This window comes from Poecilia reticulata, chromosome 2 (genome assembly GCF_904066995.2).
Source record: "Poecilia reticulata chromosome 2, P_reticulata-male-v2, whole genome shotgun sequence".
Lineage (NCBI taxonomy): Eukaryota > Metazoa > Chordata > Actinopteri > Cyprinodontiformes > Poeciliidae > Poecilia > Poecilia reticulata.
The window spans coordinates 6,668,276-6,680,327 of NC_088831.1; the positions used below are offsets into that span (position 1 = coordinate 6,668,276).

At 41.9% G+C, this 12,052-nt stretch overlaps 6 protein-coding genes across 6 annotated transcripts; 3 read left to right on the forward strand and 3 right to left on the reverse strand.

The window, feature by feature from the left end:
- The first annotated feature begins 14 nt into the window (after positions 1 to 14).
- On the forward strand, positions 15 to 835 carry LOC103475024 (gamma-crystallin M2-like). Its single transcript, XM_008426392.2, has 3 exons — positions 15 to 108; positions 195 to 437; positions 514 to 835. The coding sequence occupies exons 1-3, from the start codon at positions 100 to 102 to the stop codon at positions 787 to 789; spliced, it is 528 nt and encodes a 175-aa protein (XP_008424614.1). The 5' UTR covers positions 15 to 99; the 3' UTR covers positions 790 to 835.
- Positions 836 to 905: 70 nt separating this feature from the next.
- On the reverse strand, positions 906 to 1,798 carry LOC103475026 (gamma-crystallin M2-like). Its single transcript, XM_008426406.2, has 3 exons — positions 1,693 to 1,798; positions 1,309 to 1,551; positions 906 to 1,238 (listed from the first exon to the last, which is right to left on the reverse strand). Exons 1-3 carry the CDS (start codon positions 1,699 to 1,701, stop codon positions 969 to 971), a joined length of 522 nt encoding a protein of 173 aa, XP_008424628.1. The 5' UTR covers positions 1,702 to 1,798; the 3' UTR covers positions 906 to 968.
- A 2,133-nt stretch (positions 1,799 to 3,931) lies between these two features.
- On the reverse strand, positions 3,932 to 4,920 carry LOC103475036 (gamma-crystallin M3-like). The gene is made up of 3 exons (XM_008426419.3): positions 4,894 to 4,920; positions 4,503 to 4,745; positions 3,932 to 4,399 (listed from the first exon to the last, which is right to left on the reverse strand). Exons 1-3 carry the CDS (start codon positions 4,903 to 4,905, stop codon positions 4,130 to 4,132), a joined length of 525 nt encoding a protein of 174 aa, XP_008424641.2. The 5' UTR covers positions 4,906 to 4,920; the 3' UTR covers positions 3,932 to 4,129.
- A 1,557-nt stretch (positions 4,921 to 6,477) lies between these two features.
- On the reverse strand, positions 6,478 to 7,362 carry LOC103475040 (gamma-crystallin M3-like). The gene is made up of 3 exons (XM_008426426.3): positions 7,295 to 7,362; positions 6,897 to 7,163; positions 6,478 to 6,803 (listed from the first exon to the last, which is right to left on the reverse strand). Exons 1-3 carry the CDS (start codon positions 7,301 to 7,303, stop codon positions 6,525 to 6,527), a joined length of 555 nt encoding a protein of 184 aa, XP_008424648.1. The 5' UTR covers positions 7,304 to 7,362; the 3' UTR covers positions 6,478 to 6,524.
- Positions 7,363 to 7,815: 453 nt separating this feature from the next.
- LOC103475049 (gamma-crystallin M3-like) lies at positions 7,816 to 8,702 on the forward strand. The gene is made up of 3 exons (XM_008426436.2): positions 7,816 to 7,921; positions 8,023 to 8,271; positions 8,366 to 8,702. Exons 1-3 carry the CDS (start codon positions 7,907 to 7,909, stop codon positions 8,642 to 8,644), a joined length of 543 nt encoding a protein of 180 aa, XP_008424658.1. The 5' UTR covers positions 7,816 to 7,906; the 3' UTR covers positions 8,645 to 8,702.
- Positions 8,703 to 10,392: 1,690 nt separating this feature from the next.
- LOC103475057 (gamma-crystallin M2-like) lies at positions 10,393 to 11,297 on the forward strand. The gene is made up of 3 exons (XM_008426455.2): positions 10,393 to 10,545; positions 10,628 to 10,870; positions 10,965 to 11,297. The coding sequence occupies exons 1-3, from the start codon at positions 10,537 to 10,539 to the stop codon at positions 11,238 to 11,240; spliced, it is 528 nt and encodes a 175-aa protein (XP_008424677.1). The 5' UTR covers positions 10,393 to 10,536; the 3' UTR covers positions 11,241 to 11,297.
- The last annotated feature ends 755 nt before the right edge of the window (positions 11,298 to 12,052 follow it).

The following is a 12,052-nucleotide window of genomic DNA, read 5'->3' on the forward strand; positions in this document are numbered from 1 at the left end:
AATACTTTATGCTGTGCCATCACACGGCTACTTTATATAAAAGGACAACGGCGCAGAGAGCATCTATTGAGCATCGGTCTGGCCTCCACTAATACAGCAATGGGAAAGGTAAGTTTATTACATCCTGCTAAAAAAAAGAAGAAAATCTCTCTTTGGTGTATTCATATGTATTTAGAGAAATATGACTTTTGCAGATCATATTCTACGAGGACAGGAATTTCCAGGGTCGCCATCATGAGTGCATGAGCGACTGCGCCGACCTGCACCCTTACTTCAACCGGTGCAACTCCATCCGAGTGGAGAGTGGCTGCTTCATGGTGTACGACAGGCCCCACTACCTGGGCCACCAGTACTTCCTGCGCAGGGGGGAGTACTCCGACAACCAGCGTCTGATTGGCATCAATGACTGCATCCGCTCTTGCCGCATGATCCCCACGGTAAGAAATAAGTGAAAAAACGGTTTAAGATCCACCCCTGTAACCTGCAAAAGACTCATAAATGCTCCCGTTGCAGCACCGTGGCTCCTACAAGATCAGGCTCTACGAGCGTCCGGACATGGGTGGCCAGATGCAGGAGATCAGCGATGACTGCCCCAACGTCCAGGACCGTCTACGGATGTCCGACATTAACTCGTGCAACGTGGTCGACGGCCACTGGCTGCTGTACGACCAACCCAACTACAGGGGGAGGACCTTCTACCTGAGACCCGGCGAGTACCGCAGGTACAGCGACTGGGGTGGCGCCAGCCCGAGAATCGGCTCTCTCAGGCGAATCACCGACTTTAACTAAGACCCTCGTTCTTCCATTTGTTCCTAATAAACATGCTTGGCTTAAATTGTGTGTAAAGGTCATTTTACCCAAATGTCATCCTTGGGGCGTCTCTTCAAGTAATCAGAAAGCATTCGAATGATTTAATTGACTTTATTTGTAGTATCTTACATACACAACACTTTGCACATCCTGTTTTTTCATATTGTGATACGTCTGATTGATCCCACCCTGGGGCTCAAGCTTCCCCAGTCATGAAACCTCCTGTACTGACCCTGGAGCAGCAGGTACTGGCGCCCCCTGAAGTGAGGATGCTCGTAGAAGAGCCAGTGGCCGTCCGTCGCATTGCAGGAGTGCACGTCATTAAAATGGAAGCGCTCGTAGAGAGAGGGGCAGTCATCAGTCAGCTCCATCTTCGTCCGTCCAAAGTCTGGGCGCTCGTAGATCATCATCTTATGAGACCCTTGGTGCTGCAGGAAAGATTGCATTTATTATTTGCTTCTGATGTGAAATTTGGATTGTACCTGGAGGGGGTCGTACCTTGGTAATCACACGGCAGGATCGAACGCAGTCGTTGAATCCCATCCAGCGCTGGTAGTCTGGATAGTCGCCCTTTGTCAGAAAGTACTGGTAGCCCAAGTAGTTGTTTTTCTCGTAGACCATCCAAGCTCCACTGTCCACCCTGATGGAGTTGCAGCGGCTGAAGTGGGAGTGCAGGTCCGAGCACTCGCTGCTGCACTCATAGGAGCGACCCTGAAAGTTTCTGTCCTCGTAGAAAATGATCTGTCAGGAATGCAGGAAGCGTCGGATCAAGTTAAGCACAAATGGCAAAGATCTGTCTCCACTTTTCTGATTTTGGTGAAGTAATTTAGAGAAACATTTAAAAAAAAACAAAAAAACACCAAACGAAACGAGGAACCTTACCTTCACCATTGTGTTGGCTAATTTTGTTCACGCTGTAGCAGCAGCCGTGGGCTCCCGGCTGCATTTATAACCCACAGATGACCTGCAGCATTGTGATACATAACAATGATCGGACCTGTCAGCTTTTTTTAAACACTGTACCCCACAATGCATTTCAGCTGTTTGCTTTGAGGTGCAGCTGCCACCTGCATTTGTTTGACGAACAGGCGTTCATGAAACTTGGAGCGATCTTCCAAACATACGCATGGGTTGAACTGGAGTGATGCAAAAAAAATATAATAATAATAATTTTTTAAAAATCCCACTTTTTTTATTTTTAACGCTTCTTTTACCAACATTTTGCATGCATGTTTAATTCTGCTCATGTTCTAGGGCCTCTCTCTCTAGAGGATACAGTAACACACATACTATTTCTAGCATTTGTTAGACCTGCTGTGCATTCATTGGATGTATTTTAACATTTCAGAAGCATCTTTTTTAACACAACTCTAGATTTGTGGGAGCATTTCCACACCTGCCATGGTTCTGTGCAACAGACGTCCTCCATTGGCTTTTTATAAGAGTAAACAATTCACAGATTGTGATTCACTTTGGTTGTCAGTGTGTCAACAGCTGGTTTTTGGATAGCCTCCAGCTTTTTGGTTCTTGCTTTTGTTTGATTGAAATCCCCCATATTGTGATTCTCTCTTTGGGCTAAGCTCTAGAAATGTAATTCTCAATACAGTCTGCAAGTGGCAGATTTAATACACAGCAGCAGAGGCTGCATCAGAGTTGTAAAGTTTCAATATTACCCAGATACTTGAAGATGGTAAAATCATACACATAACTACAGCATGTGCTGTACTTATTCTGCAAAACAGATTTTTTTATAATATCAAATCCTACTCCACAGCCAAATAAAAGGCATAACTTTAAACACCTCAACATTTAGACTTTTGCTGTGTTGTCTAAACTAAAACTGAAGTAAACTTGCAGAGGAAGCAGGAAAAGTTAAGTCTACCCATGTAAATTATCAGTGTCCAAAGTTTGTTTGCTGTTTTGCTTGAAAGTTCTCAACACAACATGGCAAGCCAGTCCAGTATAGACAACGAAATATTTGTAGGTGCATCATCAAAATGTTACATTTCAAATAAAATAGTAAAACATAGCAATGCATTATGATTTTTTCTAGCCTAGTAGCTCCAATTTCCAAAAAACCCTGAGAACATCATGTAAACCTTTGTTGTAGGAGGAGAATGTGTGAGACTTGTGATAGAGAATGATCAGGTTTTGGGACTTTATTGGACTCTATCACCTAATTAACTCCAAGATATCAATTTATCAATGAGGAAAGGTCAATATGGGGAAAGTTGTGAAGTCTTCATGAAAACAAAAAGTTGTTTTTTTTAGTTTTATTGATCTGCTAGGACAGCAATACATTTGTCAAGATAGACTAGTTTCTTAACATCACCCAGCGACAGCATCCTTTCTGTTTTTGAAAAATCATGGAGGGGACAGTTGACTACTTGAGAGAGCTGGTTATCATGTTAATTAGAGTATATTTTCTGGTCAAAAGTGTATTTTACGGTTGAACAAGAGTCAATGTAATCTTATCCAAATTGTCACTAATGGAACTCCATAGGCCAGAGAATTCTTTATATTTTTAGCACAAGTAATGAGAACTTCTGTCTTGTTTTAGTTCAAGAGAAGAATGGTTTTCATCAGTTTAGAACTTATATCTTCTAAGCATTACTACAATCTTTGCAGTTTGATGGTTTCTTCACATCGGATGAACATGTAAAACAGGCTATCATCTGCGTAGAATTGAAAACCAATGTCTTTTTTTTCTGATTATGCTGCACAGCAGGAATATGTAACAAAAAACGGAGGTGTTCCCATTTCCTTGTGGAATCTCATAACTAACTCCGGAAAGACTAATTGATGCATTATAACCACCAAAGTGAGCCTGACTGGCAGATAATAATGCATCTGTTTTGGTAGATAATCATTGCACAGTTCCCTTTCTGCACATTAGAGTTTATTGACAGGTGAGATCCACAACCTTAACACTGAGGGAGTATATTGTGAGTTAGAATGTATTTATAGCTTACTAGCTTAGCATAATGTTGTCTTCCCATGGAGGACACGCCTGACTATGTCTCTGTCCTACTGTTTTTCCATCCAAAAGCATTGTGGTTATATTAATATGTCATGCACTGGTCTTGCCCGTTCTACACAACCAATGTATCCAACACATCAGTTCACCAATTTGAAACCAGTTCATTTATTTTGCGTATCACAAATCAAGAGGTAAATTGTACAGTGAGATTGGAAATAAAAGCAAACAATGAACAAAAGGCACAAAAATCACAGATTCAGGATCAAAGATGAGGTTCCCCCTTTTTCTGCCTTCCACTGGTCGTTATTAAACTCGTCGGCTGAATAGAAACCATGAGAATTAGGACTCTGTGATGCGTCTGATTGAACTGAATCTGATGCCATTGCTGATTTCTCTGAGGTTCTTGTACTCCCCTGGCTTCAGGTACAGCATCCTGCCCTCGAATTCAGGCAGCTCGTACATCAGCCAGTAGCCGTCCACCACGTTGCACGACTGCAGGTCCGACATGTTGTAGCTGTCCTGGATGGAGTCGCAGTCATCAGTCAGCTCGTGCATTTGGCCTTCGAAATTTGTTTTCTCGTAGATCCGCATCTTGAAGGGTCCGGTGTGCTGTGCAGGGCAGAAAACAAGTGACTTTAGTGAGTAATTTACTCCTTTTTTACATTTCAGGCTGCCCTCATCTCTCATTGATTGATTCAATAAGGATGATTACCACAGGGATGATTCGGCAGGACTGAATGCAGTCATTGAACCCAATTGTATCCTGATACTCAGGATACTCCCCTTTGGTCAGGAGGTACTGTTGGCCCCTGAAGTTGGGTTGCTCGTAGACCATGAATATCCCGCTCTCCACCCTGCAGGAGCTGCATCGTCTCAGGTGAGATGTGATTTCCGAGCAGTCGCCGACGCACTCATACGAGCGGCCCTGGAAGTTCCTCTCCTCGAAGAAAATAATCTGATAAGAAAAAAAGACATACAAACAGTTTTAGAGCTTTTTTTTTTTTTTTGGTCGCCCCAAAACACTCACCGTTGATACTGTGTATAAAACTATTAACTTTTTAGGAGTGTGCGGAGCAGTCTGGATAGTTTGCACCCTGCATTACCTTTCCGCTCATGATTTCTGTTGTTTTTCTCTCTGGCCCGCTGCCTTTTATGCATCATGTGACATCTAAAGAATCTGCCCCTCGATTGTACAAAATGCCCGAGTCAGCTCATCATGGAAATCCCCACCATCCTGCACATCAAAGCTGTGAACGCTGCAGCCTTCCTAATTAAAATGTATGGAGGCAAATGTTATGATGACATTGCAAAGTGAAATTATTGCATGTTAACATTTTTCATTGAAGGATTGGGTGGAGGGGGGGTTATGTTTGTTGGAGAATAAAAGATAACCCGAGTAAATGCAAAAGCTTTTTTCAAATAATTTAATTTATTAAGGATAAAAACGTTATCTAACCCAATCTGATTCGAGTCTGAGTTCATAATTCGACAGAAAGGAAAGGAGAGTGGACAAAAATAACAAACTACAGCAGACCAATACCAACTCAAACAACCCATGTCACATTGAGCCAAAAACTAATCTCAATGTTCTCCAAGAATTTTTGTGAAATATTCTACAAGTTAAGATGCATGTCTCAACAAATCTACAGGTAAAATAACACAACATTTCAGAAAAAAATAATATCAAGCAGTCAAACATAGTCGTGGTAAAGTAATACACAACTTTGGATTCTGGAATGGGTCTGGATACCTCAAGCATCACCCAAGACAATCGATAGGTCACTTACTACGTCTCTATAGTTACCAAAATAATTGATATTTAGAAAAAAATCATTCAGCAAAAAACCTGATGAGTTCAACGATACTTATTTGTGTCAAATTTGATATAAACAGATACATTTTCATCTCGCCAAGTTGTGTTTTGGCTAACCTGCGTCTTTTGCTTTTTTTTTTTACTTTTTAGATGTATTCTCCCAAAATCTGCAAAAGTGCCATTAGCTGATATCACTCTTATGCTGCTGTCACATTGTTCCCTTTCTTGCCATGTATGCCAGCATATTGAAAACTTGTGGCTCTAAACAAATTGAATTTTATGAAAGTCAGATCTGTCAGATCTACAATTTACTTGTGTTACTTGTGGTTTGCTCACGTTCTGAAAAGTGCACATATATAGGGATCAAAGGTGTGGAATTAACAGAGTTCAACTCGGGACAAGGTAAGTAGCTTTTTTCACCGGATCACTGTCACGGTTTATTTATTTACTTTGTTTTCTTTTTCATATTTAAGGTTCAACTACCAATCTAGAAGTTCATAGTTGCTGCTCTACTGCTGCCCCCAAGTGGTCAGGTTAGTCAAAATAATAATAAAGTAGGTCATGCTGTCAGCTTCACTTCTGATTTTTAAACATCCTGCATGCCGAGTTGAGTAAAGCATCTGCATAGTGTGGAATGAGATTAAGTTTCATCGATTCTGTAGCAATGGCACACATGTGCAACATAACGTTGGTGGCATGGTTTGCATATTGTCACCGTTTCATTTCTAATTGGTGGTAAGGTGGTGCTGGGGGGGCTCACATAGTTTTGCCTACAAAATATTTTTAGTATGAATATGAATTGATGTAATTCCAGTTTAGAGAGAATGGAGCCTTTAATCCCTGCTTGTCAAGTACAGAAAAGATACGACAAAGATACTTCAAAAAATGTTTATTATTTTTCCTTGATGGTTTCGACCACTGTTAACACACATCCATGATGCGTCTGATGGAGCTGATTCTCATGATGTTGCTCATTCCCAGTTCGCGGAGGTTCCTGTACTCCCCTGGCCTCACGTACATCATCCTGCCTCTAAAGTTGGTCTGCTCGAACATCAGCCAGTGGCCGTCCATGACGTTGCAGGACTGGCAGTCGGACATGTAAAACCGATCCTGGAGAGACTCGCAGTCATCCATAAGCTCGTGCATCTGGCCGCCGAAGTTCTCTCTTTCGTAGATCCTCATCCTGAACTGTCCCCGGTGCTATTAAATACACAGGAAAGATTTATTCTTTTATTTTCTTGCTGGCTCACCAATTCAAATCTCCCCCTAAAAGAGACAATACAAATATCATACCATGGGAATGATACGACAGGAGCGGATGGTGTCCATCATGGCCATACCCATCATGCCCATCATGTTTCCCATGTACTGAAAGTCAGGGTACTCTCCCCTCCTCAGGAAGATCTGGTTACCCATGAAATTTGGGCGGTCGTAGCCCACAAAGCACCCGCTCTCAACCCTGCAGGAGTTGCAGCGATTCAGGTGCATGTGGATGTCAGAGCAGTCGCTGCTGCAGTCATAGGAGCGGCCCTGGAAGCTCCTCTCCTCATAGAAAATGATCTGCAGCAAGGGCACAGGAGAAAGGATGAAACACTGCTGCTGCTTGTGCGCAGCATAATTAAGTGTTTGGACCTTTTGCAGGATTTTTGATTTTTTTTTAACATGCAAACGGAAGACAAATCGGATATTACCCTGCCCATGGTGACGGTTTTCGTTTTTCCAAATGATGCCAACCGGCGTTGCTTTTATATCCACCATCAGCTCCAGACCACCTAGCTCACCTTTGTTTGAAACATCATGACTCATCATTAGGTTCACGTGGCCTTGCATTGATTTCTTTTTACACTACACCTCAATAGTTATTATTCTATGTTAACTGTAGCTTTGAAAGGTTACGCGAGGTCACAGAAAATTTATATTTATTTTAAGTCTTTTTTTTATGACAAAAAGTCAACGCATTCCTACTCTTGAGCTGACAAGACCTTGTTTTAGTCTCAGTCATTTTCCAGAGGCAGTACTCATCCTTTACATGAGTATTTTTTTGGATAAAGAGATGAATTAAGTTGTAGAAATTGCTGGAAGTGGACATGAAACCCGATATTTAGCTGAGAATAAATGAATTATTGCAGATTCTGATGTACGCTAAAGTCTGCCACCCTATAGTGCAGCTCTGTGCCACAATATAGAGTGATGACTCAAAGCTTTCAGCACAAGCCATGTGGAAATGCTACGGCTGTGCAATGTATAAAAAGGGAAAGGGTCGATGTTGGTGCGCTGAATCTCACAATTAGCTCACAATTATCATGACCATGGGGAGGGTAAGTGAAATTTCCCAAACATTAGATGCAAAATGACTCAGAGCAAAGATCAAGTACGAACTGATCATTTCTCCTGTGTTATTTATTTATTTTTTTTGTAGATTATATTCTATGAGGACAGGAACTTTCAGGGTCGCTCCTATGAGACCAGCAGCGACTGCCCGGAGCTCACCTCCTACCTGAGCAGGTGTAACTCCTGCAGGGTGGAGAGTGGCCTCTTCATGGTCTACGAGAAACCCAACTTCATGGGCCTCCAGATACTGGTGAGGAGGGGTGAGTACCCCGACAACCAGCGACTGATGGGAATAAGCACAAGTGACTGCATCCGATCTTGCCGCATGATCCCCATGGTAAGTGGAGGACTTCCCCGTCAGCAGGACAATGTTGTGGTTTAAGTCTCAATCAGACGGTTGTTTGATTTCAGTGTAATTTCTCCCTCCGCAGCAACGAGGACCCTTCCGCCTGAGGATCTACGAGAGGGAGAACTTCGCAGGCCAGATGCATGAGCTGGTGGACGACTGCGAGAACATGATGGACCGCTTCCGCATTTCCGAGTGCCAGTCCTGCAACGTCATGGAGGGCCACTGGCTGATGTTCGAGCAGCCCAATTACAGGGGCAGGATGCTGTACCTGAGGCCAGGAGAGTACAGGAACCTGCGGGAGATGGGTTTGAGCAGCTCCACGAGGTTCAGCTCCATCAGGCGCATCATGGACGCCTGTTAGCTCTTGAGCCTTGAATGTAGCCGGTGAAAACCAGAATAAAGCAAGCTGAAATCCAGAATGTGTTTGTACCTGTGCCTCATTCTGACCTAAACTAGATGGGAAAGGAAGAGTTTCTGCCATTTCTAATGCATTTATGGGAACTTTTTGACAATAAAGTACAAGGTTTGAACAAACCCTTCGTATTTCTAAATGTTCACATTAGCAGAACAATTATATTTAAAATGTTGAGACAGTGGAACGACTAATAACGCCTAAAATTACCTATTTTAATAGGTCAAGCTTTGAACATATCCTAATATGCATTAATATGCACAGCAAAACCGTCTTGGCACTACGGCTACGCTACGGTCATCCTAAGTTCCGACCTTAGGGAAACAACCAATCATTGCCCAGGAAAATCAATGGTGCTCCTGGATTGGCTGTTTTGCAAAAAACAGCCCATAGTATGTCAAGTGGCATTGCTCCTGTTTGGCTTAAATATTTCAGCTTCCAAACTGTATTTCCTTTTGAATGTTTTACAAACGCTTTACAAAGTGATCCATGAACTGGTGAGTTTTCCGGAAATAATTTGGAGTCACGTTCCAGAGAAACATCCATGAAGAGGTCAATCTCTGAATAGACCGGAGTACTCCGTTTTTAATAGATTCTTTCAACAAATCATTCTCAAAAGCGGACACAAGGAACAGAACGAATGAGGAACTAAAAGCTGGGTAACACAATGTAATTGTTTGAATGCAGTTAAACACCTTATGTGCAGAACTTTTTATTCAAATGTGCGCTTTAGATATCTGTGTGTGGACCATGTTGCCAACCTGTTCTGTGCAGTTGTTCATATACTGCAAACAGTTCTCTCTCCCAGCTCTATGAATTAAGTCACTGATGTTGCAAGAATCCCTCATCCCAACCTACGAAGGTTATGGTGCAAAATGTACTTTTTGACTTATTCCTGTCTTCAATTCAAGCATCAAAAAGCGTCACCTTGAACTCATATTGCATATGTTGTTTTGAACTTATTATTCATCTCTCTTGAATCAAACGAGTCATACACAACTGGGATCAAAATTAACTTCCACTGGAAAATGAAACAGGCATCACTCTAAAGATAACAGGACATAATAAAGGGGGGACATTTTATTTTCTAAATAATTAAGGACAAATATTGTACTATTGCAAATAAGTCCTTCTTACACTGACCAGCTATTTTGCATTTTTCCACTGATATTTGGGTGATTTCCTTCATCAATGATCTCCGAATGTTTGAAATTGGAAAGCCTCTTTGCCATCACCCTAATCTTTAGCTCTCTCCATAGAAACTCTATCAGAATCAAATCAGTATTCTGGACCTGTAATAGATACAACGTTTTAATAGTGTGGGGGGAAAAATACAAGTAAAATAATATCAAGGCTACTAAAATCTGTAATAAAAAAAACACCCCGAAATTATTTAATTTTCACAGTGAGCTGTTCAGGTTATATAATTCACATGTCCACTTTCCAGGACATTCCACTGACTATGCACACAACAAAACTGCATGAAACCTCACTGTTGAAATATTTTTTGTACCATAAAAATGCAAAATAAATAATAATAAAAAAAAACAATAGCAAATTTATGTAAGATTCCTAAAATACAGATTCAGATGCAGTCAAATGTGATTATTTTCTGTCATCCATGCTGTTTGCAGCTGATCCTCTATCGCTCCAGCGTGTGTTTGATAGAGGCTCATCATGAAGCTGGAACAAAGGCAAATCAAATGACACCAAGCTGTTTCTGCTGATATGCAAATCCAGCTCATTTGGGTATCAAAGACTTGCCACGCTCTGCACATTTTCTTTATGGATAAATACTTTGATGGGCCTGCAGCAAAGAACCAGGTTTACATTGCATCCAAATGGGGAAGGTAAAGATCTTCCACTGCAGTAAAGCGTTTAAAAAGCGACACAGAAAAATATATATATATACTCATGCTTTTCCCCTCGCAGATCACGTTTTTTGAGGAGAAGAAATTCCAGGGCCGCTGCTACAACTGCAGCAGCGACTGCGCCGACCTGCACACGCACTTCAGCCGCTGCAACTCCATCCGGGTGGAGAGCGGCGTGTGGGTGATCTACGAAAGGCCCAGCTACAAAGGTTTCCAGTACATCCTCAGCCCCGGGGAGTACACCGACAGCCAGCAGTGGATGGCCTTCAGCGACAGCGTCAAATCATGCCGTGCTGTGAAGAACGTGAGAGTCTGGATGCAAAAGATTCAGGAAACACTTTCTTAGTCGAATTTAAGATTATCCCTGCAATGACCCTCTCTCTTATGTTTATTTTTAGATTTATGGCAGCTCCTGGAAGCTAAGGCTTTATGAGAGACCAGATTTTGGAGGACAGGCGGTAGACTGCTCTGACGACGTCGCCTCGGCGTATGATACCTACAAGATGCGCGAGGCCTACTCCTGTGTGGTGACAGACGGCGCCTGGGTGTTGTACGACCTCCCCAACTACAGGGGGCATCAATTCCTCCTGGAGAGGGGAGAATACCGGCAGCACATTGACTGGGGGGCGTCGTCTCCTGGCATTGGCTCCTTCCGCAGGATCACAGAGTTTTAAGTGATGGAAGCTTCTTCTAAATGCCTGCACAACCAATAAAATTAAAGCAAAGCCTGACTTGTGTCTTCATTAGTTTATTAGAGTTCTGGTCAGAAGTTTATACGCTCAACATTTGCATGAAAGTCATGAATATTTGAATGTACCTGGCGTTTAAGGATATAGTCCAGAAATGTTCAAAATGACTTTGGGGTCAAAGTCTGTTGTCCCAGTTACATTTATCCCAAAACCAGTTCTGATGTTGGGATGATTGATTGTCCAGGTTGTCATCCATTTTCTACAAACCAATGCACTGATCATTTCAGTCAAACTTGATAGCATTCATTTTGGAGCAGCACCTTTCTTGTCTTTACCCTCTATGTCTATGGCTATGATAAAAGGATGCATCAGCATCTTCCAGGACTTCCTAGAGTCATTGAATTTTCCACTCTGCTCCTCCAAACTAGCAGCAGCAGAAATGAGCAAACACCTGGTAGAACTGCTGATCTCATTATATGAACTCCTAAGCACGATTGTAAATGGCATAATCACAACAGCATAGTTCGGATTACGTGCTGAAGGTGGAGTGTCTGAAAGACAGAGGTCCAACGTCAAGGATTAAATTGCTAAATAAAATTTATTTTATGTTATGTTTGATATATATAGCATTTTTGTAAAATTAAAAGTAACATAGTTTCTTGATTGTGCTATGAAATGGCCAAAGTCACATGTATGTAAGGGAAGTAAGGGATTTATTCAAATGTTAAAGGTGGGGAAAGAAAATTTGGCACAAAAGTAAGGCAATCTGTGTTTGCTCGATTTTTTTTGTTGTTGTT